The sequence below is a fragment of the Crotalus tigris genome, unplaced genomic scaffold (assembly GCF_016545835.1).
Source record: "Crotalus tigris isolate CLP2741 ecotype Arizona unplaced genomic scaffold, ASM1654583v1 scf7180000017701.1507938, whole genome shotgun sequence".
NCBI lineage: Eukaryota > Metazoa > Chordata > Lepidosauria > Squamata > Viperidae > Crotalus > Crotalus tigris.
Window position 1 is genome coordinate 1,427,693 of NW_024096577.1, and position 24,980 is coordinate 1,452,672.

At 42.5% G+C, this 24,980-nt stretch overlaps 1 protein-coding gene across 2 annotated transcripts in view; it reads right to left on the reverse strand.

The window, feature by feature from the left end:
* The window catches only part of LOC120306004 (cAMP-specific 3',5'-cyclic phosphodiesterase 4C-like), a 61,748-nt gene extending 37,531 nt beyond the window's left edge, over nucleotides 1-24,217 (reverse strand). The window contains exons 1-5 of one of the 2 annotated variants that reach the window (XM_039338543.1): nucleotides 24,096-24,217; nucleotides 5,606-5,797; nucleotides 4,902-4,938; nucleotides 2,971-3,044; nucleotides 729-781 (exon numbers count right to left, since the gene is read on the reverse strand). In XM_039338543.1, the coding sequence (XP_039194477.1) occupies nucleotides 729-781; nucleotides 2,971-3,044; nucleotides 4,902-4,938; nucleotides 5,606-5,637 (196 nt within the window). In that variant the 5' untranslated portion in view covers nucleotides 5,638-5,797; nucleotides 24,096-24,217. Of the gene's footprint in view, nucleotides 1-728; nucleotides 782-2,970; nucleotides 3,045-4,901; nucleotides 4,939-5,605; nucleotides 5,798-22,897; nucleotides 23,971-24,095 lie in introns of those variants that run through there. The other variant, XM_039338542.1, reaches the window with a different exon arrangement.
* Nucleotides 24,218-24,980: the final 763 nt, after the last annotated feature.

Genomic DNA, 24,980 nt, shown 5'->3' on the forward strand with positions numbered 1-24,980 from the left:
GCCTGCTGACACTGCATAGACAGGAGCTAGGAGGGAAACACTCCCCACCCCCAAGAATGTTTAGTTCGAACTTCTGTGCCACAAAGTCATTTGGAAAAGGGCAAATCATCGTTTCCCAATATTCAGAAATAGGAAAGGGTAAAGCATGGGGTGTGTGTGTGTTATAAAGCAACTAAAGCAGGATGTGAGAGAAGTAAAATCCTGCAAGAACATAGAGACAGTTGTTTTTTCCTTGCACCTCACAAAAAATGGAGTCTGCAGCACCTCCAATTTAACAAGTTAACCATTTTTTTAAAAAAGCTGTTTTATGCATAGAGCTTAGTTTATAGAACTCTTTGCCCACCAAATGTAGCAATGGCCGAGAGGAGATTTTGACAAATTCAGTAGGGAAGATTTTTTAATAGCTGTTAAGCCGTGAACGAAGCCTGAAACTTCCATAATCAGAGGCAGTCTAGCTCTGAATGTCAGTTACTGGGAATAACCACAGAAGGACATCTGCCTATGCATCTTTCTTGCAGACTTTGTGGAAGCATCTGATTGGCCTCTCTTGAAAGCCAGATGCTGAATGATGCAGACCTTGGATTCTAATCAGCTGATTTCCTTTTACAAGCTTATGAGCTTTCCAATTTGTAATATGGGCCACCTCACAAGGTGAGGCCACTTCACTTCAAAGACAGTATTTGGGGAGGGGGAAGGAAAACATCCCAGAGACAGCTGAGAGGGCTTACCTGATAGATTGACCTTAGACGTGGTGAGGGGGTTGATAGGACCAGACGTTCGTCTGCAAAATATAGCATAAAGTTAAGTTTGTCTGAAGCCCTGTGGCCCTCAGTGGCTGATGCTGGAGAGAGGGGAAAAATCCCCCAACAAGCTATTTACTCAAGAACTCATCCCCCCTCCTCCACATAGGATTACAGTATGGTTACCGGCATACAAATTATACTTGAACCATGAACTCTAATTGAAAGAAGGCTGCATTCCTAAGCAAATTTATTTGAAAATTAGCTCAGCCAATATGCCAAGAGGCTGTACTTCAAAGAAGTACAGTTTTAGAAGGGAGCAGTAATGTGAAATGTCTTCCCTACTTCTCTCTCGGAAATCTGGGACAAAGGTGGGTCTCACATAGCAAGGTTCTTCTCCTCCCCCCCCCCCCGAGTCGAAATGGGCAAGATGGCAGACATGACATCTAGTCATGAATGCATGCTCCATCCCTTTGTCCCTTCAATTGCATGATTGTAGTGACCTGCTTCACTTTTTTGATCCCTTCCTGTGGGCATTTTGGCCTTATTGCATTGTAACCATGCATTTGCCATCTTAATCCGTTTTGACCTCCGCTGTGAACACAGCTGCTCTCACCCTAGAAATGTACTTCCCATCTTTGTTTCTGTTTCTTGTTATGTTCCCTCTATTTAGACCTGCACAACTCACTGACACTGAGGATGTGGCTTCATAGCTGTATTAAATCAGCATTCCTCCCATTCTTGAATCAGAAGAAAAGTGGGCCAACAGGTAAGCTTCACTGTGCCTGAACAACCAGGCTGGGGAGGAAGGCTGCAGTACAGCTTTAATTCCCAGGCTTACTTTCCTCTCCCATCATAGGTCTCTTACAGATGGGAAAAATTATCATGAATTGCTCTCCATAACATGTGGCCCAATGGCGCAAGGTTGAGAAACTCCAGCATGTGCCTGAAATGGGGAGTTTAGTCCCTTTTCAAATGGCCTAAGCGAACATGGATAGTTGGTCTTTGGAGATCAGCTCTTCCAGCTGACAAAGATTGGTGGCCATACAACGGAGCAGGAAAGAGCTTATTTCTTTTCCCATCACACTGCTACTCTTGTGTGCCCCACTGACTGGATATTTTTTTTCTTTGTTTGTTTTCTTGACATAGGAATATCAGTCTTCTGGAGACTGATATGTTCATGTCAAGAGTCATATGGGGGGGGGAGAAAACAACACAGTCTCAATTGGGAAGAGCTCACAGCTACATTAGGAGAGCTCTCTTCTGCATCATCCTGCTCCCCTCAAACATCCCAGCAACTGTTGGTGGTGTTTCTTTTTTAACATGGGAATATCTTCTGGAAAATCAGTATTCCTGTGAGGAAAAAGGGGAACTTGCTCTTTCACTTTTTCACAACCCAGTAATCTATTAAAGATGGAGTTTGCAACTAGTAGCCCCCACAGGACACACAAAATTGCATTACAGTGGCCAAAATTGGAGCACCCCCCCCAAAAAAGATAACACCATGCAAATCCTGCACTTGTTAGGACTAGTAAAAAATTGTAATATGTTTATTTGGGAGTATGATCAATGAGATGTCTCTTCCCTTGTTTATATGGACCACTCTTTTATACATACAAATCTATTAGTTATTGACAAGTCTGCCAAAAAAACAGGGTTACCAGTCTTTCAGAAAACTGGCAGATTCATATTCATAAAATGAAGTAGTTGGGGGTTACGTAGGTAGATGCTTCCATGGAAGTCAAGTGCCCAGTTCTCTTCCAATTCAAGTCAAAATGGTCCCAGAGAGCAGGGCCCAAAGACACAATATGTGTCTCTGTGGCTGTAACAGTCTTAAGTAGGCAATAGAAGTTCAACAAATCCAAGTTCTGGACTGCACAATCACCAATATTATCCTCAAGACACACAAATGGTATGCACCATCAGATTATATCAGGAGAATGAAGAAAACCTCACTGTAACAGCAGATGGGGGTATCATGAGAATATGGTCCTTACAAATGGTATTTGAGGTATCTTTGTACACAATAGGGAGGACAAAAGGACGAGACCCCAGAGATATGCCTTCTGTATCCACTTTTGCTTTACCAAATCATGCAGAACTACAGGATCAGAAAAGGGTTTCTGCAGGTTGATGGAAATCCAAAATGGGACACAGTTTTGCCAACCACCCCTTTAATTGCCCAGACCCCACATGATTCCTTCCTTCCCCACCTGAACCTGTCACTCACTTATTGCAGGCATGTTCCCGCAGGTGGGTCAAGACAGCAAAGTTGCTGCGAACTGTCCGCAGGCTGGCCAAGACCTGTGAATGGGGAGAAGAACAGCCCTCAGAATCTGCATAGCCGCTCTTGGTCTCACATGAATACAGGTTAGCTGGATTTGCATAATACAGTTTTGAGTTATTGAATCAACCCTCAGTTACTGGATTTGCCTCCTAGAGTGAACCATATATAAAACAAAAGATTAACTGGGCCTCAAAGTTAGCCATGGTTAAAATTAACCAAGTTTAGCATATTTTATGCCCTTGGTCTTTAACTGACCAGGTTATACAAACTAAGCCCAAGAGGATGTAATCATATAGGACAGTGGTGGTGAACCTATGGCACGGGTGCCAGAGGCGGCACTCAGAGCACCCTCTGTGGGCATGTGCGCTGTCGACCCAGTCCTAGGCCTTCAGCTGGGTTTTAATAAACCTTTTTTGCTTTAGGCCTCCGCCGCCGTGTGCAAAAAAAAAAAAGGTTCAATCAGTCAATTTCAACTTCTCACAGGAAAAAAAAAGATCTTGCAAAGTTGGAATTGATTGATTGAACTTTTTAGTCCCACCCAGTCTGCCGTTACCACCGCAGCCACGCCCACCCAATGGGCCACATCCAGCCAATGGGCCACACCCACCTGGCACCCAACGATACATAAGTGGGTTTTGGGTTGCAGTTTGGGCACTCGGTCTCTAAAAGGTTCGCCATCACTGATATAGGAGGACCACCCTTTATACAATTTTTCCCTGAAACTTTCCTGCTTCAGAGAATATTGCGAGGTTTGCAGACTTAGGTTGCAGCCTTTAGTCAGTCTCTTTTTCCTCCCTGACTCTCAACTCTGCCTCTCAGCGGTCTCGCAGCTACCAGACATGGAAGTTTTCTCTTGCTGTCTGATTAAGGAGAGGGCGAGGCTCTTTTAACCTTCCTTCCTAGGTAGCACCAAAACTCTGGATCCCAGGAGGGAAAAATTGCTTGCTCACTCCAGGTGGTGAATTCATTATTCCATGTACTTCCCTTCTTTTAAGAGACAAAATGTTTTCCTCCTGCAGAACACTGTTACAGAGCAGTGAGATATCCCAAAGGAGGGATATGGGAATGCCAAACCACATGCAAGTAGTCCTTGACTTACACATGGGGAACAGAATTTCCATTGCTAAGCAAAGAGGCTGTTAAGTGAGTCGTGCCTGATTTTACAATCTTTTTTTGCCACAGTTATTAAATCACTGCAGTTTTTAAGGGAATCATGTGGTCAATAAGTGAATCCAGCTTCCCCCATTGACTTTGTTTGTTGGAAGCCAGTTGGGATGATCACAAATGACAAACACATGACCTCAGGAGATTGTGACCATCGTAAATACATGGCAGTTGCCAAGTGCCTGAATTTTGATCACATGGCCGTGGGGATGCTGTGAGGGTCATAAGTCACTTTTTTCAATGCTGCCATAACTTTGAACAGTCGTTAAACAAAGGGTTGCAAGTCAAGGACTACCTGTACATGAGGTATGTATATTAAGAGCAGCAAGAAGATTGATATAAATGATATAAATGGGAGGCAGAGTGGAAGCTTGAAAAGCTATGCATAGCAGAGTGGAAGCAGAGAAATTCCTTATTTTTGCACATATAAACTTGGGGGGGGGGATAAGGAGGATAAAAAACAGATAAAAAACAATTTTGCAGCATTAATTCTTCAAATTTCTTGCTCTGTTATATGATTGTGGCCAACAAGTTAAATGGCTTTTAGAAAAAGTTCAAAAATATATATAATCAAAGGTGAGGAAGAGTCCATGAGGGACAACTACCCCCAGCCTGATCCTTTTCAGAGAAATGAGGCTACAATTCACAACAATAGTGTCTTGGGGGGCTTAACAAGGGCTAACCACTTCCAACCCTAAAGAGATACCCACCTGTGCAAAAGGAGTAACAATCAAGTCTTCTCCGTGCCTGCAAGGGGAGAAGAGAAGGATGTTAATGGTTACAAAGTCCAAATGGTGGGTTCAATTTCCGAACACAGCATGAAGTGCCACACTGAGTGCCCTATCCAGATTACACCTCTGTTCCTCAGCTAACCTAGAGTAACTGCCTTGGAATATATATAGGTGGCCTTGGAACTTTCTTTCCACACTATGGCAGGCCTTTCAACGTATCCCAGGTGAAAACAGAAACTTGGGTCAGAATCCGCACTGCACCCATTTTATAAGGCTCTGTCTCACTGCCTTACATGGAAATCCATTGAACCTGAGAAGGGATTGTTCTCAAATATAAAAGCTGAAGAATGGGAAGCTGAGGGAGGACAAATTCTGGTTGCAAATACAAGAATTCTGAAGAAACGGCATTCTTCCGCGATCTTTCTTTAATCTCAGCCAGACTGGCCACTAGTCTTAGAGCAGCTAGACTGCAAACATCCTAAGACACAATGTTGTCCCTGGGAGACAACACTGATTAGTGTGGCTCTGGTTTTACAGCCAGAAGAGAAGCATCAAGAAACTCCACATAACAGAAGATGTCAAAGGTGGAAAAGAAAGAAATGGTCTTTGTGTGATTTTATGAGTCTTACTTTCTTCTAGTAAAAGACAGAAAAATGTATACAACCCTTGCCCTCTCTGCTTACATGTCACTGCTGACGGAAGAATTGCGGGACATGACTTTGGGGGAGAGATCATAGTCGCTGTCCGAACGGTAGAGGAAGGACTCCCGACGTTGGCTGTGGGGTGTTGTGCCTTGTAAAACAAGTCCCAGACCCAGATTGGCCTGGGAATCAAGGGGACTTCGTCCTGGAGAGAAGCCATTCTCGACATCAAAGCTGTAGAAAGACAAAAAGAGAAAGCCAAAATGTAAAGCAATTGCTCCAGTCGCTTTGCTCATTCTTTCCTGTTGAAAGGAACATTTTATTTTTAAAGAAGATGGCAATCATGGCTCATAACAGACTAAGCCTCCAATGAATTTACAGGTAGTCCTCAACTTATGACTGCTCGCTTAGCAACTGATCAAAGTTACAACAGACCTCCTTTGGACTTAAAATTCCAAAGGCCAACCTCTCCCCCTAGTTTTGCCGGAAACTGATATTTACTCCAGTTTCTGTCAAAAACTATGCATTGCAGACTGTGAATTCACTTAAAAGTCACAGACTCTGCTTAATGACTGTGATGTTCGCTGTACATCCATTGCATTTGCTTAATGACTGTCACAAAAAGGTTGTAAATTCAAGTGTGATCATGTGGGAACCTGCTTAACGACTGGCATTTATGACCATAATTTGGGGCTCAATTACAATTGTAAATTGAGGACAATGTGTAAAAAAAGGACTTTGTTGTTGTTAATTGCGAAGTCGTGTCCGACCCATCGCGACCCCATGGACAACGTTTCTCCAGGTCTTCCTGTCCTCTACCATCTTCTGGAGTCCAAAAAGGACTACTAGTTGCTTAATAGTGAGTGACTACTAAACATCTCAATAGTGAGAGGGGCCGCATATAAATTTAATAAATAAACCTTCCATAACTGCAAACACACATACATATGAATGCACCCTACTGCTGAACAGTAAGAAAATTCAAGAATTGCCTAAATTTTACTTTCTGGAAGGAGATTAGAGACTGATGATCTTTACCTATAGTCATTCACAGGATGATCATGGGATAATGGTTCTTAGTATGCCACTTTAGCTAATATTTGGCACCTATAAGATTTTGAGAGGGACATTTGGTGCTCTAAACATGGAGAAAACCAGAGAGCAGTTTAATTTGTTCATTCAATTTGTATAATCATCATTTGATGTTTGACTCTGTGCAACAAAAAGCAAGTTAGAAACAACAATAAAGCACAATAAAACACAAAACTGAAATACAGTAGCTCCTAAGGAAGCACCCAAATCCACAGCAATAAACCACTAAAATCTATTACAGGTAGTCCTTGATTTATGACCAGTTGTTTAGCAACCATCTGAAGTTCTGATGGACCTCCCAGAAGGTACAACCAAATTCTGTTCTCCCGTGATCACATGACTGCACTTTGGGCACTCGGTAACATCTATGGTCATTTGTAGTGTCCCATAGTCACATGATCATCCTTTATGATGTTTTTGCTGAAAACCGGCAGTTACAGTACTCCCAATTTTCAAAAAAAAAATCCCCATAGCAAACCATTGGTTCATTTAATGATTACTGCATTCGCTTTACAATTGTTACATTTACTTTATGATTACCGCACTCAATAAATGACCATGCAAAAAGATTGCAAAAACTGGTCTGGTCACACGAGGACCCATTTTCTGATCGTCATGATTTATGATTGTCATGGGCAGGCTCCATTATGGTCATAACTCAAGGATCACCTGTACTTTATTCAGGTGAAGTATCACACAAAATCATTTATTTTTTGAGATGACAGCAGGATTACAAAGTTTATGAACCTCTGGCCAAAGGCAAACCCAGTGCTAAATCAACTGCTGCTTTGCCAAGTTTTAAAAATTCTTTGCTCGTCCACTCCGCCATCTTAAGCTACCAATCAGCTTCACATTTACTGCTAAGCCATACTGTGTCTTATTTGCTTTCAGTGTATGGTTGTACAGATTACATTATTGTGGCTTGTAAACTATATATGATAGTTCAACTTTTTCAGTGAACCTATCTATTTGGCTTATTCAACCAATGATAATCACATCTTTTGCAATACCCCTTGGCTTTCATAAGAACAACAACTGTTAACTGGAAGGAAACACCCAATCCCTTGTCAAGCAGGATCTTTCAGAATGAGGTAAGGCTGGAGGTTAGGTATGCAGGGAGATCTCCCTTTCTGCCATAAAGAAAAACTATTATCTTTTGTAATAATAGAAAAAGCTATGTATGTAGACCAGGAAAAGAAAAAAAGTAGCATCTTCCTGAGCAAGCATTAAAGGAAAATCCACAAAATGCTGGAAAAGGTCCAAGCGGTGGACTCTAGCCTCAAGCATTAGATGATCCTAAGAAATAGATAACAAGTCTAATTGGAATTGCATCTTAAGTTTAATTTTTGTTACCATGTTTAACAGTATTAAAATCTAATATTTTGTCTCTTGTATTGATGCTCTTTGTGTAAAACCAGTAATTTGTGTGTTTTATGCAATTTGCAATTGCTTTAGAGTGGAGCAGATCAATGTTATGTTCTTATATTTTCCTTCTTAGTTTCTTTCTTTTTTAAAAAATATATTTTATTAATTTTTTTTAACATAAACACCTTAATATTTGGTAAACGGCATGTTGTCTGGGCTTATATTTGCAAAGAAATCACTAACAAATCAGTTTCTATATTCCAAAGTCCACATAATATCTTTCTTATTTTTTAGAGGGCTTATTCTTTACAATTGCTGAGGATTGAACAGCCCTATATTTTTTTTACCTCTTTTGCTACTGAATATTTTTGCACATATATAAAGCTAAAAAGGGATTTTTATATTTGTTTTGCTTTTTAATAAAATTTATTTCTCTCTTGTGAGATTGGTCTGTCTTCTGATGGAGGGACAGAAAAAAGATTGATTCTTCTAGCCGCAACACAAGAAGACCAGAATGTGGTGCTATTGACTTTATTTTATTTTGTTTTCCTTTTCTTCCTTATTTGCCAATAAAGCAACAAAGGTTGCAAGAATCATCTTTGTCAAGCACACTCCAACATTAGGGGGAGAATAAAAAGTGAGGGGTTGCTCTGAAGGATACTGAAGGTAATGATAGCACGATCACCAAAGCAAGAGGCAGAGCTAGGATGTATAGATATAGAGGGCTTCTAGGACAGTAGTTTTGAGATCAGCAATTCATCCTACTGTATAGGCTTACTTTGCCATGAGATGCATGGAGAGATGTAATAATAAAAAATAATAAGAGTTGGAAGGGACCTTGAAGGTCTTCTAGTCCAACCCCCTGCTCAGGCAGGAAACCTTATACCATTTCAGACAAATGGCTGTCCAGTCTCTTCTTAAAAACTGTTGGAGCATTCGCAACTTCTGGAGGCAAGTTGCTCCACTGATTAATTGTTCCAACTGTCAGGAAGTTTCTCCTTAGTTCTAGGTTGCTTCTCTCCTTGGTTAGTTTCCATCCGTTGCTTCTTGTCTTGCCTTCAGGTGCTTTGGAGAATAGCTTGACTTCTTTGTGGCAACCTCTGAGATATTGGAACACTGCTATCATGTCACCCCTTGTCTTTCTCTTTATTAAACTAGTCATACCCAGTTCCAGCAACCATTCTTTATATGTTTTAGCCTCCAGTCCCCTAATCATCTTTGTTGCTCTTCTCTGTACTCTTTCTAGCGTCTCAACATCTTTTTTACATCGTGGTGACCAAAACTGATGCAGTATTCCAAGTGTGGCCTTACCAAGGCATTGTAAAGTGGTATTAATACTTCACGTGATCTTGATTTTCTCCCTCTGTTAATGGAGCCCAAAACTGAGTTGGCTTTTTTGGCAGCTGCAGCACACTGCTGGCTCATATTTAAGTGATTGTCCACTAGGTCTCCGAGATCCCTCTCACAGTTACTACTGCTGAGCCAGGTACCACCTATACCAGTGATGGCGAACCTTTTAGAGACTGAGTGCCCAAACATCAACCCAAAACCCACTTATGTATCGTTGGGTGCCAGGTGGGTGTGGCCCATTGGGTGGGCGTGGCCCATTGTGGGGCGTAGCTACAGTGGTAACAGCAGACTGGGTGGGACTAAAAAGTTCAATCAATCAATTCCAACTTTGCGGGACCTTTTTTTTTCCCGCAAGAAGTTGAAATTGATTGATTGAACCTTTTTTTTTTTTTTTTGCACACGGCGGCAGAGGCCTAAAACGAAAAGATTTTATAAAACCCAGCTGAAGGCCTAGGACTGGGGTAACGGCGCACGTGCCCACAGAGAGGGCTCTGCATGCCACCTGTGGCACACGTGCCATACGTTCACCACCACGGACCTATACTGTACCTGTGCATTTGGTTTTTCTTGCCTATATGTGTTAAAAATTAAAGTTTTAGTTTTTTAACAATCTTTTTTTTTATTAATTTTTTTCCCATCAACATATGTTAATTTTTCCAATCAAACAAATTGTCTGGTGTTTGCTAAGCTAATACATGTTCACTTCCTAATCCTCCATTCTTTTCTCTAACCAAGAATAGAATAAATTCCAAATTTTATAATAGTCCGTATCTTCTTTGTCTTTCAGCCTCATAGTTAGTCTGTCCATCTCTGCACATTCCAATATTTTCGTGATTATTTCTTCTGATGGCAATCCTTCATTCTTCCAGTACTGTGCAAATATTATTCTTGCTGCTGTGGTAATATGTAGAATTAAATATAATTTCTGCTCATTAATCTTTTCAGACATAATGCCTAGTAAAAAAAGTTCAGGTTTAAAATCCACTTGTTCACCCAATATTTTTTCTAACCACATATGTATGTTTTTCCAATAGGCCTTTACCTTCCCACATGTCCACCAAATATGGTAATACGTGCCTATATTATGTTTACATTTCCAACATCTATCTGACATATTTTTAAACATTTTTGCTAATCTTGCTGGTGGAAGGTGCCATCTATAAAACATTTTATACAAATTTTCTTTGTATGAAGTTGCCATTGTTAATTTATAGTTTCTCTCCCATAACATTTGCCATTTTTCTAATTCTATATCATAACCAAAAAATTTTGCCCATCTTATCATTGTTTCTTTCACTTGTTCACTTTCCATATCTAAAATTAACAAAAAAATTATACATTTTTCTTAATTAATTTCTCATCCGAGGTTAACAAAATCTTATCAAACACATTTTGATCCTTGTAAAATCCATACATTTTTACATCTTTTTCATATCTACTTTGTATCTGCAAATGTGCCCACCAGGATAAATTTATTCCTAAATTTTCCAATTCTTGTTTAGATTTTAATTTCCCATCAATATCTAAAATATCTTTATATGTCCATACTTTTTTAAAGTCTATCAGATTCGGATGTATAAATGCCTCCATCGTTGATAACCACCCTGGAATTTTTGAATATATTTTAGTTTTTTAAAAAATTAAAGTTTTAGTTTTTAAAGGACATTTTGTTTATGCCTGGATCATAAAGAACTTTTTTTCTTCCCCCCCCCCCCAACTTCTTTTTCTACATTTTTTAAATTGGGGGATGTTGGGATTTGCATGCACAGTTGTTTTTTATTTTAATTTCTGGGTTTGACAGGTAAGCTAAGTTAATGTTAAAGGGCAGAACTTTCCTCTAATGGGAAGTTGGAAGACTTCTTGGACTATCAATGTATCAGATTCTGAGATTGTTGAAATAGAGGCTGGTCTCTCCGTGAAGAATCACTGAACCACCTGAAATGAGCAAAGCAGCTACCTAGAGAGATTTAAAAAGAATGGAGCTTGTTTGTGAAGAACAAGAAACAATGGGTGGAAACTAACCAAGGAGAGAAGCAACCTAGAACTAAGGAGAAATTTCCTGACAGAACAATTATCCAGTGGAAGAACCTGCCTCCAGAAGCTGTGAGTGCTCCAACACTGGAGGGTTTTAAGAAGAGATTGGACAACCATTATTTGTTTGCAAGACTAGAAGACCTCCAAGATCTCTTCAAACTGTTTTATTCTGAAAGGTTTGATATGTGCAGAGTGTCGTGGAATGTAGTCTGGAGTACCAGGAAGGAAGGGCTTCTTTCCAGCTCGCAATGTCTGGTTGGCAGGAAGAGGGAAAAGATGACCCTCCCTAGTGGTTCACAGGGTATATCTATAGTTATGCAGATCATGGTTTTAGTCTGGCAAGGTTCTGTCTGTGGGTGAACAACAATAAAGAAACTACTCAGAAGTAACTCCACATGTTGTTTTTTTGTCTGTTCAGTCTGACAATATGGAGATCATCATTGTAAATAAGTGTGGCATCTTATTTTATAAGCAATTTTAATAATCAGTGGATAGCAAAAAAAATAAATCTTTCTCTTGGCCCTTTTTGGCAGATATATTCATATGAAGGAGGAAATCGCCAAGATTGGTTTCAACTGGAGTTGAACCAGATGGTCCTGAGGATTGGGTTTAATATTCTTTGTGGTCCCTTTCAGTTCGACAAATCTGATTCTTTTGAGTTGACAAGGGCTTAAGCTGGCAGGAGCACGAACGAAGAGAATAAGTCCCGACAGATCCATCATTAAAACATGATGCAGATGCCATCGAGATCTAAGGCTGAGAAATGAACAGGAAGAGCTCTTTATATTACATAGGCTTGGGTGAATGAAATTCAAGATTTAAACCAGAAGGCCTGGTGGCTTTATTCTTCATTATTAGGGCTTCTTGTATCTGAAATAAGAATAACCTATCAATTCCAGCCTTGTCCTAGATCAGTGGTTCTCAACTTTCTAATGCCGTGACCCCATAATACAGTTCCCCATGTTGTGGTGACCCCCAAGTGGGTGTGGCCACCAATAAGAGGGAGTAGGACAGCTAGGGAAAAGGGAAAAAAATGGCGGACAGCATGGTTTGGTGACCCCCGTGAAATGGTCATTCGACCCCAAATGGGGTCCCGACCCACAGGTTGAGAACCACTGTCCTAGATTCTTTGGACATGTTCCCAAATGCAGGTTAGAGTTTGTAAACAAAGATACATTTATAAAGGGCTGCCACAAAGATGAGGGGTGTCAACCTATTCTCCAAAGCACCTGAAGGCAGAACAAGAAGCAATGGATGGAAACTAACCAGGGAGGGAACCAACGTAAAACTAAGAAGAAAGTTAGAATGAATCAGTGGAACAGTTTGCCTTCAGAAGTTGTGGGTGCTCCATCATTGGAGTTTTTTCAGAAGAATTGGTCAACCATTTATTTGAAATGCTATAAGGTGTCCTGCTCATGCAGGTTGGACTAGAAGATCTTAAAGGTCCCTTCCAACTCTATTATTCTGTTATTTATTACCAGGTCTTGGCTGAAGCTCTAATCATAATCATTGTGTTTTATGGCAATGAGTTCTCTACATCATTCAGCGAAGCCCTTTACTAAACAATTTATAGCACTAGCATTACTGAGAGAGAAATGCTTCTTTCCCCCTATTTCTTTGTGTAACAGGCATATATTTTTCCCCTAATTTTTACACACATTTTAGCTTCCTCCCCAATTCTCTCCCCCCCAACAGTTTTAAGTCTTTGATTCTGTCCAATGTAACTGTCTCGACTCGCCAGGATTACTTATGCATCTTGGCTCTTGTCCTGTTTCCATGATGCCGTGAGAAAAAAAGTGTGTGCCCCACCAGGGAGTAGGAAAAAGAAGGCAGTGGGGAAGAGGCTGCATGCCAAGAACCACAGGTGTTATAGACATCATGAATCTGAGGAAACTTCTCACTGAGGACATTTGGAGGTCATTCCATCCAGCCCTGGAATGAATTCGTTCTCGTGAAACTCAAACTGCCTAACAGCTCAAAAGATGGGACAGAGCCTAGCATTGCAACACAGCCCACAGACTGAGCTGCAAATCAAGAAGTTTATCACCTCACCTCTTGTCTTGTAGCTCACTCCTGCCATGAACTCAACCAGAGGAACACAAGTCAGGCCAGCTACTTCCTCAGCCTCACCTTTGCAATAAAAACCAGCCTGTCTGTTTTATAGGGTTCTTGGAAGGATCACGAGGAGCATACGTACAATGAGTTCCAGAAAACTCCAGAAAGTATTTCATATGTGCTGAATAACCTTAGCCAATTAAGTAGGGAAGGAGGTCATCGAGATGCCATGAGGTTAAAGTCCAGAGAGAGTTCCTGAGACATCTTTGCTTACCTCACAACATTCCTCAGAACCAAACCCTGGCTGGACGGCATGAGAACCTAACAATTATAAGTACCATTTATTAAAAAAAAATATAAAAGAGCTGTGCTGCATCAGAAATAATATAATTTACCCACTTTCTCTTCCTTGGTTGAACATATTCAAGCAGGGCTAAGGTAAACAACTTCCTTCTCACCCAGAAACTGATACTCAGAGGTAGGCTGCTTCTTAATAGGGAAGTTCTAGTCTTATCAGTCATTGTCGATCACTTTGAAGATACTGCTTTTAGTTAGCAGCTGAATCTTTTCTGGGAACATGAGAATTTGCTGGATCAGGCTGAGGACCATTTAATCCAGTGCTCTGTTTATCCTGAGGATCAACCAAACAGCTTCAGGAAATGCGTTGGCTGGTCATAAAGAGAACAACTTTCCCAGGTAGTTCTTCTCAGCAACTGGTATTCAAAGACACACTGCCCTGAATACTGTATAGAGCAGTGTTTCTCTACGTTGGCAACTTTTAAGATGTGTGGACTTCAACTCCCAGAATTCCCCAGCTAGAATTCTGGGAGTTGAAATCTACACATATTAAAGTTGCAAAGGTTAAGAAACACTAATATATTTCCATATTGGCATCATGGGCACTGGCACACATGCATACTTCTTCTTGTGCCATATCTGTTATCAGACATTGGCGATCATGTTGGCGATCCTGTTTTTATCAGCAGCCGTACGAAAAAGTGCTGCTGAGTTTTGTCCAAACCAGTCCCTTAGATTTTGAAGCCATGATGTTCTTCCTCTGCCTGGACCTCGTTTGCCTTCAATCTTTCCCTGGAGGATTAAATGGAGTATGCTGTATTTTTCTGGGTTTCGCATCACATATCCGAAATATTCTAACTTTTGTTTTTTGTTTTTCTCAAACCTAAAACAGGAAAATAAAACCTTGCTAGCTGGCATCTTTAGTAACAAGAAATCAAACTACTTCCCATTTTTGTCATTTCAAAAAAGTTCTATTGATTAAAAATGTAGTTCAGGAACTCAGTATTCCTTTTTAACAGTCCTCCAGATGGGCTGGACTGCATTTCCTAACTTCTTTAGCTAGCAGAATCTTTCTTCAAAGTTGCAACTTTCAAAAATATTGGACTACAACTGTCATCACCCATCCAACACCACAACTAAGGATTATAAATACTTTAGTCCCAGATATTTGCATGGTTTATGGTTAACTACCTTCTAACATAATTCAAGCCCAAGATTAAAAAGAGAATGAAAAATTCAGAAACAAACAGAACTTAACAAAGTCACCCCTTTTTTACCCACCTTTGTCTTTTCACTCCCCCTCTTTCCTGCTGGATTCTGTAGCTGGCCTCTATCTGTCCTTAAATTGACAAAGAGAATTGGCTGTCCTCTCCCAATGCTTCTTAACTTTTTAACATCTTTTATCTGTTGTTTTCAGAAGACTTTGTGGAACACAAGTGTCTAAAAGTAGTAGAATTGCAGAAGACACAATTGCCAGCCTCTCTCCTCCAATAATTAGACCCCTAGGGCTACTCGCTCTTCCTCCCCAGAAGATTAACCCACCCAAACATCCTCATTAAGTGAGAATTGGATATTTTATTAACTTTTCCCCATTGAGGTTCAGGAGAAGAGCAAAAAGCAGTTGACCACTCTGAAGTCTACTTAGATAGCCCCAAACACCAGGCAGTACGTGAGAGGGAGAGTGCTGTGTCCACCCCCCAGATAGTACTCGCCTAGATCCCCCATCTTTCTCACTGCTAGCAAGGTGGGTCTGAAGTTCATAATTCAGCAAACTCTGAGCAGTTTCTCTGTGATATTCTCCCATTTTCATTTGATTACAGCAGACATGTCAAACACAAGGCCCGGGGGCCAGATGTGGCCCGCGAAGTGGTTTCATGTGGCCCGCGAAACCATCCTGGAAACAGTGAGGGAACGGCCCCTGCTGCCTTGGCCCTGGCCCAGGCTGGTCGGGAGCCAATGTACAATTTTGTGGTGGCCATTTATGCTGAAATGCATTCAGTCTTAGCTCCACAAGGCTGTCTAGAAACAGTGAGGAACCAGCCCCTGCCGTGTCGGCCCCGTCCCCTGGGTGCATGCTGGGGAGGTGTTCATCCTTTGTGAGGAATGAAGAAATGGACCATGCCTTGGCGCTTGCCCCGGTCCCACCCCCTTCTGCCAGAGACCCTCAGATCTGTCCCACTTCTGCCTAGGCCCACACAGGCACCCTTGACGCGAATGATGTAGAGCTGGCCACACCCACCCAGTAGGCCACACCCACTCCAGCCACGCCCACCCAGTAGGTCACACCCACCCTGGCCACACCCACCCATCCCCCCCCCCCCGAGGGCAACTGCAATGCTGATGCAGCCCTCAATGAAATTGAGTTTGACACCCCTGGATTACAGCTTTGAGAGATCAATGCTTTGGCAACCCAGATGCAATTTTCTCAAAAGCCAGAACTGGACTGCAGAGAGGAGGAGAATTGGTGGGCTGAAAGGACCCTTCAAAAGTTCCAGATAGCATTTGAACTAATCTTACCAGGGATATTCCCAGTGTAGAAGGGCCTCTGGAGGATGTGTCCACATCCTCCTGGCAAGCCACAGATGTGCCTAAACCCCAAAGGATTCTGTACAGTATATCCAGGTCCCCATATCAACCCCCCATAACCACCGACAGCCTCCCATTCCGATGAAATGCATTTGAGCATGGAACAATGGGTACCCTTTCAACAGCTTGTTCCAGCTCACGTCAGTGCCAAAGCCCAGCAGTGTGAGATAATCAGTCAATTGTTTCTGGAGTACAAGCCTGAAACTGGATCGTGAAGTGCCTTTGGGCAGGACGGGGTTGGGTCTGGGGGAACACTCTGGAAATGCCAGGATATGTTTCAGACTGCCCCCACCCCCACCCCCAAGTATGGGGGGTAGAGGCCCTTCTTTCTATCTACCGGTACTCTGACAGAAGTTTGTTTCCAAAAGACGGAAGGTTTTTTTGAATGAATGTAAATGCAAAAAAAAAAAGGAGGAAACAGAAAAAGAAGAAGAAATACAAATAACCATTCCATTTAAAACTGGTTGTTGTTTTGTTTCTGGTTCATTTCTCCCAGTGGCACAACATGGACAAAGCCTTCATTGTGGATCAAAATCTTCTGGATGAACAATTCATCCTGGTGACTAACCAAGCGATGGGAGCTTCTTGTGTCGCTCTCTCACCACACTGAAATGTCAGACCCGGTTCCTGAATGAATGAGTCCAGATGATGGCTACGTTGGGCCCTGACTGCCCTGAACAGCAAGGTCTTTGCTCCTTCCTGCCCCTCCTTTGCTCTCCCAATAGCTCAGGGGGACCAGCTGGCCTCAAGGAAAAAGCACTCTGCTCATGTTCTGGTTTGTAATTGTTTCAGATTTTTGCATAAATCTGCAGTCTTGTTGAGACTCAGCTCAATGAAAAAGGAAAGCGTCGAAGAGAGAGAGAGAGAGAAAGAAAGAGTGGATCCAACAAAGACTTTCTGGATCTCAGAAATGTGGCATCGCTTGGTGGTGTGCTTTTAACATGGCTGCTGTTAATCAGAGTAGGGTGATAGGATCAAATCTAGTCCAGGATCTTGTTGCTAACCCCGGCAGTATCCTGTCTCATACTACGCTCAACCAGGTAGTCCTCAACTTACAACCACAATTGAGCCCCAAATTCATGTTGCTAAGCAAGACAGTTGTTAAGTGAATTTTGCCCCATTTTACAACCTTTCTTGCGACAGCTGTTAAGTGAATCAATTCAGGGTTAAGTTAGTAATATGTTTATTAGGCGAATGTGGTTTCCCCATTGACTTTGCTTCTTAGAAGATCAGAAAAGAGGATCATAAAATCCCAGGACACCGTCATAAATATGAACCAGCTGCCAAGCATCTGAATTTTGGTCCTATGACCAAGAGGATGCTGCAATGGTCATAAGTGTGAAGACCAGTCACAAATCACTTTTTTTCCGATGTTGTAACTTTGGCTGGTCACCAAACGAATGATTGTAAGTCGAGGATTACCTGTAGTCACCTTTTATTTCTTAATAATAATTATTGCACATAACTCTGAGAAATGTTGAGACTCTAGAAAAGATGTTGAGACTCTAGAAAACGTACAGAGAAGAGCAACAAAGATGATTAGGGGACTGGAGGCTAAAGCTTATAAGGAACGGCTGCTGGAATTGAGTATGTCTAGTTTAATGAAGAGAAGGACAAGGGGCGACATGATAGCAGTGTTCCAATATCTCAGGGGCTGCCACAAAGAAGAGGGAGTCAAGCTATTCTCCAGAGTGCCTGAAGGCAAGACAAGAAGCAATGGATGAAAATTAACCAAAGAGAGAAGCAACCTAGAATTAAGGAGAAACTTCCTGACAGTTAGAACAATTAACCAGTGGAACAACCTGCCTCCAGAAGCGGTGAATGCTCCAACACTGGAAGTTTTTAAGAAGAGACTGAACAGCCATTTGTCTGAAATGGTATAGGGTTTCCTGCCTGAGCAGGGTGTTGGACTAGATGACCTCCAAGGTCCCTTCCAACTTTATTATTATTATTATTATTATTATTATTATTATTATTATTATTATTATTATTATTATTATTATGGATCATCACACAGTCAGCCAGATGTTCAGACCGGATTTGGCATTTTGTCTACCTATCGAGTCCTTACCCAGGACCTGGGATAGGCAGATGTGGATGTTTGATGGTATTACAGATATCGTCGCAGGATGGAAGCAGTTCCTAATAAGGCCGCCTTTTGCAATTGACTAATAGCGAATTTGTCAATGCCAATTGTGTTCAAGTGGTGCTCCAGTTGTTTTGGGATTGCACCCAAGGAGCCTATGACTATTGGTACTAACCTTGCTTGCTTTTGCCACAGTCTTTCTATTTCTATTTGTAGGTCTTTGTATTTTGTTATCTTCTCCAGTTCTTTCTCTTCTATTCTGCTATCTCCAGGCACTGCCACATCCACTATCCAGACTTTTTTGTCTTTCTTATCGACAATTGTTAAGTCTGGGTTGTTATGTTGCAGGTGCTTTTCTGTTTGAATTCTGAAGTCCCAGAGCAGTTTAATTTTATCATTTTCTATGACTTTCTCTATTTTATGATCCCACCAGTTTTTGCTTACAGGCAAATGATATTTTGTGCAGATCTTCCAATGCACCATTGTTGCTACTTTGTCATGCCGCTGCTTGTAGTCAGTCTGTGCAATCTTCTTGCAACAGCTTACCAAGTGGTCCACTGTTTCTTCAGCTTCTTTGCATAGGCGGCACTTACTGTCATTATTATTATTATTATTATTATTATTATTATTATTATTATTATTATTATTATTATTATTATTATTATTACTACTACTACTACTACTACTACTACTACTACTACTACTACTACTACTACTACTATTATTTCCCTTTCTCTACTTCAAAGCACCTAATACCTAAGGCTATTTGAGTACCTGACACTGAAAAATCCCATAAACATGCTTCTTTCTACTGTGAAAAAAACAAGCAATATTAAAAAAATAGCCCTTTTCTGCCTGATAATTAAAGTCTGCTGAATGAAGGCAGGTAGAGATAGACTTTTTCAGCACAGGGAGGCTTCATTTCATTAACACAAGAGTTTCGCGAGGTCCATTTGGATTAACTCCATGGTCTAACTCAGGGGCCCTCAAACTTGGCCACTTTAAGACTTGTGGACTTCAACTCCCAGAATTCCCCAAGTTTGAGGACCCCTGGTCTAACTCATTACTATATCCACTTGCAAACATCAGGCAGCTCACGAATGGCAGGAAATCCACAAGCGGGGATGGAAAGAATTAGCCCTGCCCAGTGCTTATCCCTGGAGGTAGACTTCCCCTGGTCATGCAGTTTCCATTTAAACAGATGGACACAAACCCGTTTTTCTGAAAATTTGCTAGGAAAACTCCGGGGGTTTTGGCAGTTCAGGGGTGGGCCTGAAGCCAAAATCAAATTCATATAAACCAAACATTACTTCATAAGCCCAGAAAGACATGAATTGAACAAAGGCAAGATGACTGTTTTTGAAGTTGTTGGTGGAGGGGATATTTCAGTAAGAGTGAGCAAGGTCACCTTGTCATCTGTCTGACACACAGCTTTTTTGGGGGGGGGGGGTTGTGTGTGACTTGGCATGTTACGGGAATCCAGTTGCTGTCCCCTGTAAAGTAAATCAGGTTATCAAACTAAGCTGCAAGGCCTACATACACCTTGTACCCTTAGTCAAGTTTTTCCTAGGTTCAATGCAACCCCTAAAATGGGTCTTCAAACTTGGCCCTTTTGACGACTCATTAAAAATCAACATATCTTCAAAGGAATAACATTCACAAGGGAAAAAGAAAACATGTGACCCTTCCTGGATATCCTGGCCAGCAAAGGAAACAATGGCAAATTAGAAAAGCAAGTCTATCGAAAAACAATTCACACTAACCAGGTGCTCCATTACTAAAGTAACAATCCAATCTCCTGCAAGAGGAGCTCTGTAAAGGCACACTGGCTGAGGAATTCTGGGAGTTGAAGTTCACGAGTCATAAAAGGGCTGAGTTTGGAGACCCCTGCCCTAAAATAACCAGGTCAGCTGCTAGGCTTGTGCAGCATGAAAGCCTTCAAAAGAAAAGCAAACGACGCAAAGCTACCCTAACTAAGTTAACTGTATTGTGAACAGGCAGGGTCAGTTCTTAATGGAACTGATTAAGGCCTTTCTGTGGACACGGCCCTTGCCGTCCATTTCTTTAGGCGCCGTCTGGAGTTCAGCAAGCTTGAGTGAAGCCAAGATATCTCTGGCTTTGACAAATCCGGGTTTACACCTGCATAGTCTACCAGGAAAACGTTAGTGCATTCTTTCTTTCCGTTTCTCTCACTGCTTTTTCCACCTAAAGAATCATGTTCAGATCGAGAGAAGTAACAGCTCCCCTAAATTCTTCATTGGTCCAGTCCCACCTTAAGTGCTGCAAGAACGGGGAACATTCAGCCTCTGATAACAACACATTGGAAATACCTGCAGAAAAAGCCCAAGAAAAAGCCCAGATTGTTGGGGGCAATGTAAATATATATATACATTGCTTACTGGTGTACACCGCTTAGAGAGTGCTTGCACTTAAAGCGGTATATAAATCCCATAAATAAATAAATTCTCTGTCTTTCCCCACAAAGAATGATGTGGACTACAGGTAGTCCTCACGACCACAATTAGGACCAGGATTTTGGTTGCTAAGTAAGTCAGTTGTTAAGGGAGTTGCACCCAATTTTATGATTTATTTTTTTTGCTATTGTTGTTAAGTGAATTACTGCAGTTATTAAGTGAATCATGTTCACTTAACTATTAAGCCAGGGCTCCTCAAACTTGGCCACTTTAAGACTTGTGGACTATGCTGGCTGGGGAATTCTGAGAGTTGAAGTCCACAAGTCTTCAAGTGGCCAATTTGAGGAGCCCTGTATTAAACGAATCTGCCTTCCCCCTTTGACTTTCCTTGTTGGAAGCTGACTGGGAAGGTCAGAAATGGCGATCACATAACCCTGGGACACTGCAACCTTCACAAATATATGCTGGTTGCCAAGTGTCCTGATTTTGATCATGTGGCCATGGGGATGCTGCAAGGGTCATAAGGGTAAGTCTCTTTTTTTCGGTGCCATGGTAACTTCGAATAGTCACTAAATGAATAGTTATAAGTGAGGACTACCTGTAATAGCTGCTGAATGTTAAGGAAAACCTTCCTAACAGAATGGAAGCAGCTGAAGTGTGGAAGCAGCAGCCTGCCCCCTCCCCGTCAATTCACTAAAGTGCTTCAGATTGGCTAGACCCTTGATGGGGATGCTTTATCCTGGATCCTCTCACCATATAGGGAATTGGACCTTCAGGTCTAAGTGGCATCTTCCAATGCTCTCATTCTAAAATTGTGTTCCAGGAATGTGCAAAATAACACGTGATGCTTTGGGAAAGCCAAACCGAAGGCCCAGAACAACAGCAGCAGATGTGGCGAGGTATGCATATGAACGGAGGACCCCTCCCTCATGAGCGCAACGGAGCAGCTCAATTTAATCTCCATCCCACTCGCCAGAGGAGGGAAAGCATTTGGCAAATGACCCATCCCGACTTTTGTTTTGAATTCCACCCCACTTTGTTTGCTTTAATTGTTCCTGACCCCATTGGGGAAGATACTTTTGGAATCTGGAACTCTCCTATAAATAGCTGTTGATGCGGCTGGAAGGGACTTGGCGAGAACAAGTTGTGAGTGTGTGGTTTGCCTTAGATGAAGGGACATGCCGGAATCTCACAATGGACTGAGGTTATCTCTCTCTCCCTTTGGAGACAATTTCTCCATGGTCAAAAGCAAAACTGAGTGCAGAAGGGGAAAAACAAACAAACAAACTTACGTTGCCAAGAATCATAAACATTCAAGAAAGTACTGTAATAGATTTAAAACATCCCTTTTTGTCCAGAGTAGAGACTTAACTGATTTATTTCCTTACTTAAATGCAGATTTATTATTTTGCTTGGGGAGGTTAAAAGAAAATCCTAGATCAAGCTCATGGCCTTAAAAGACAAAATGCCTGCAGGAAGCTCAGAAGAAACAGGGAAGAAAACAGCTGCTCTATTTCCTCTGTATGTTCCCAGATAGAGTGACTTTGCAGTGGGAGGTTTCATTTAATAACGAAAGACAATCTGGTTCAAAGATACTTGTTTATCCTGCATCTGATTTGCTCCTAAGGACCAACGGAGGCTTCTAGCGAACTTTAAGCATGAACAAATTTTACTTGTCCAGAAAGTGATAAATGGAATTTTAAACGAAGGACACTTTTTTCCCTTTCAAGACAACAGGATGCCTGTTCTTATCCAGTGGAGAGCTAACCTGTAATCTTTCCCCCTACAGGATATCTGAGATTATTTTAAAGGACAATGAAACATATCCATGAAGAACAGGTTTAACTGCTAAATGGAAATTCTTTGTGGAGTATCTGTGAGTAAACGGAAAACAAAGGGGAGGATTGCTACTAGAAAGATTTAACTATCTACTGCTAGAAGGAGAATATTGGGTTAGATGTTAGTTTGTCTTTCTTCAAGCTCATTGTTATGAAGGTCTGAAGTAGGAGCGCATACAACGGCCCCAGAGAAGTCCCCCCCCCCAAGTCCTCTTACCAAAGCGGGTGGGCCACAGTAAACCTCCTCTGGAGACGAAGTTTGGGGAACATGCTCATTTTCTTGGAGAGGACAGGTGAGCTGCTGGTCTTGGAGGATGGGGAAACGCCTGGGGAGTTGTGTAGCTTGGAGCAGGAGGAGAGCATTCCCACTTACATCCCGGCTGCTGTTCCACAGAGGCAGAGAATTCAGCAAAGGCCACCCCTGCAACCACCGCCGCCCCCGTCCCCAAGGCTCTGCACAAAGCCAAGGATGGGAGCTGATGGCCGAAAGGGTAAATTAGACTCTGGAGCTGGAAATGCCCAACACCATGCAAAAACATGGACCCGAAAGGAGAGAGTCACTGCCACAGAAGGGAGCATGGCTGGGATCCATCCTCTTTGCGAGAAGCAAGCTCTCCTCTCTCTGGTTCCTCCGAGTCTGTTGTCCTGATGTGTTGGCGCTCTGTGTGTCCAGAGACGTGACAGCCTCCACAACGTTAGATATTCCAGCCCTGAAGGAGCTCACCATCCTCTGATTTTGTGGCCCCTTGAAGGGACCCCAGCCATTATTCAAGCCCAAAGCGAGACACGCACAGGCACCATCCCATCCGCCCTGCTCTAGGGAACTTTCTGCTGTCGCCTCACCCCCAGCCGGGAAGCTAAACAAATGGCTTGGCGTGGATCCAGCTGACAAGCAGGGCCAAGTTTCTCTCGTCACTGTCTCCAGCAAGGGTAAGCCAGGGACAAGGGGCAAGAGGCTTGTCCCCATAACTCACCTGCAGCTCCCTCTAGCTACCTCACTTAAATGCTTAGGCCATCCACGGTAGACAGCTTGGATCTGCAGGTGGTGGTCAGCCCTAACAAGACAGCAGAGCCCTTCCAGAAGCTCAAATGCAAAAAAGCCTGGCATTTATATAGCTGCCTCCCAGAGCAGCACTAGTCGTTGGAAATGGTCACAATAAACCCTAGCAAAAAGCAACAATTCCTGCAGGGCACAGTAGGCCTGAAACCTAAACCAGCTATGTCCAAACCTGCCTATCAGCCCTTGCGATGCTGAGGCGGTGAGTCCAATTACACCGATAGTTGATCACCTCTGCTAGCCCGCCCCCTGACCTCGGGTGAGTCCAATTTCACTGACAGTTGATCACCTCTGCCGACGCGCCCCCCCCCCCTCGGTCTTCCAAACCCGTCTGGCAAATGTAAACATTTGCTCTGACCTTTCGCTGCTGCTCCAGGCTGCTTGCAAATAGCCGGCTGATACAAGAACGGTAGCGATGCAAACGAGCTAACAGTGATGAAGATGGGACAGCCGAGTGTCCCTGGGGAATCTCTTGTCATTCGCTAACTTTGGCACAGTTCGTGTGGCAGGAGGGTGTGTGGGTGGGAGGGAGGGAGCGCATGTAACTTGATCTAGGCTATTAGCATATGGCGCTTCCCATCTTTTCCAGAACTAACTATTCTGACAGGCAAACAGCTTGCCGGACGGACTCTTGGTCAGAGAAGAATCCTTTCCTTTCAGAGACTGAAGCTGGGATCGACTGCCTGCGAAACATGTGATGTGCCACTGAACTAAAAGTAGATGAGAACAGCTGCAGATTCGTTTCCAGTTGGAGGGATGGATTGCCTCCTGGGACATCACCCAGATGGAATCCTCCCCTAAACAGGACTTTTCTACAGAGAGCAATAATGGAAGAGTGAGACAGTTTGGTGTAGTGGTTAAAGGCACAAGTCTTAAACGTCAGGAGGCTGTGAGTTTTAGTCCTACCTTAGGAACAAATTCAGCTGGATGACTTTGAGCCAGTAAGCCTAGGAAGAAGGGCTGAAAATGAGACGATTCTGAAAGCCAGTTCTAAAAAAATGTTATCAAAAAACCTGCAGAGATTTGTCCAGGCAGTCCTAAGTCCAGGATAACTTGAAGGCACCTCTGGCACCAAAAGCAGACCAGTCTCTCTCTCTCTCCCTCCCTCCCTCCCTCCCTCTCTCTCTCTCTCTCTCCCCTCCTCCCCCTCCCCCTCCACCTCCTCCCCCCTCCTCCACCTCCTTCTTCTTCCCCACCTCATTTCTATGTGCACAGAGAAAACAATAACCTGGTGGGTCTACCG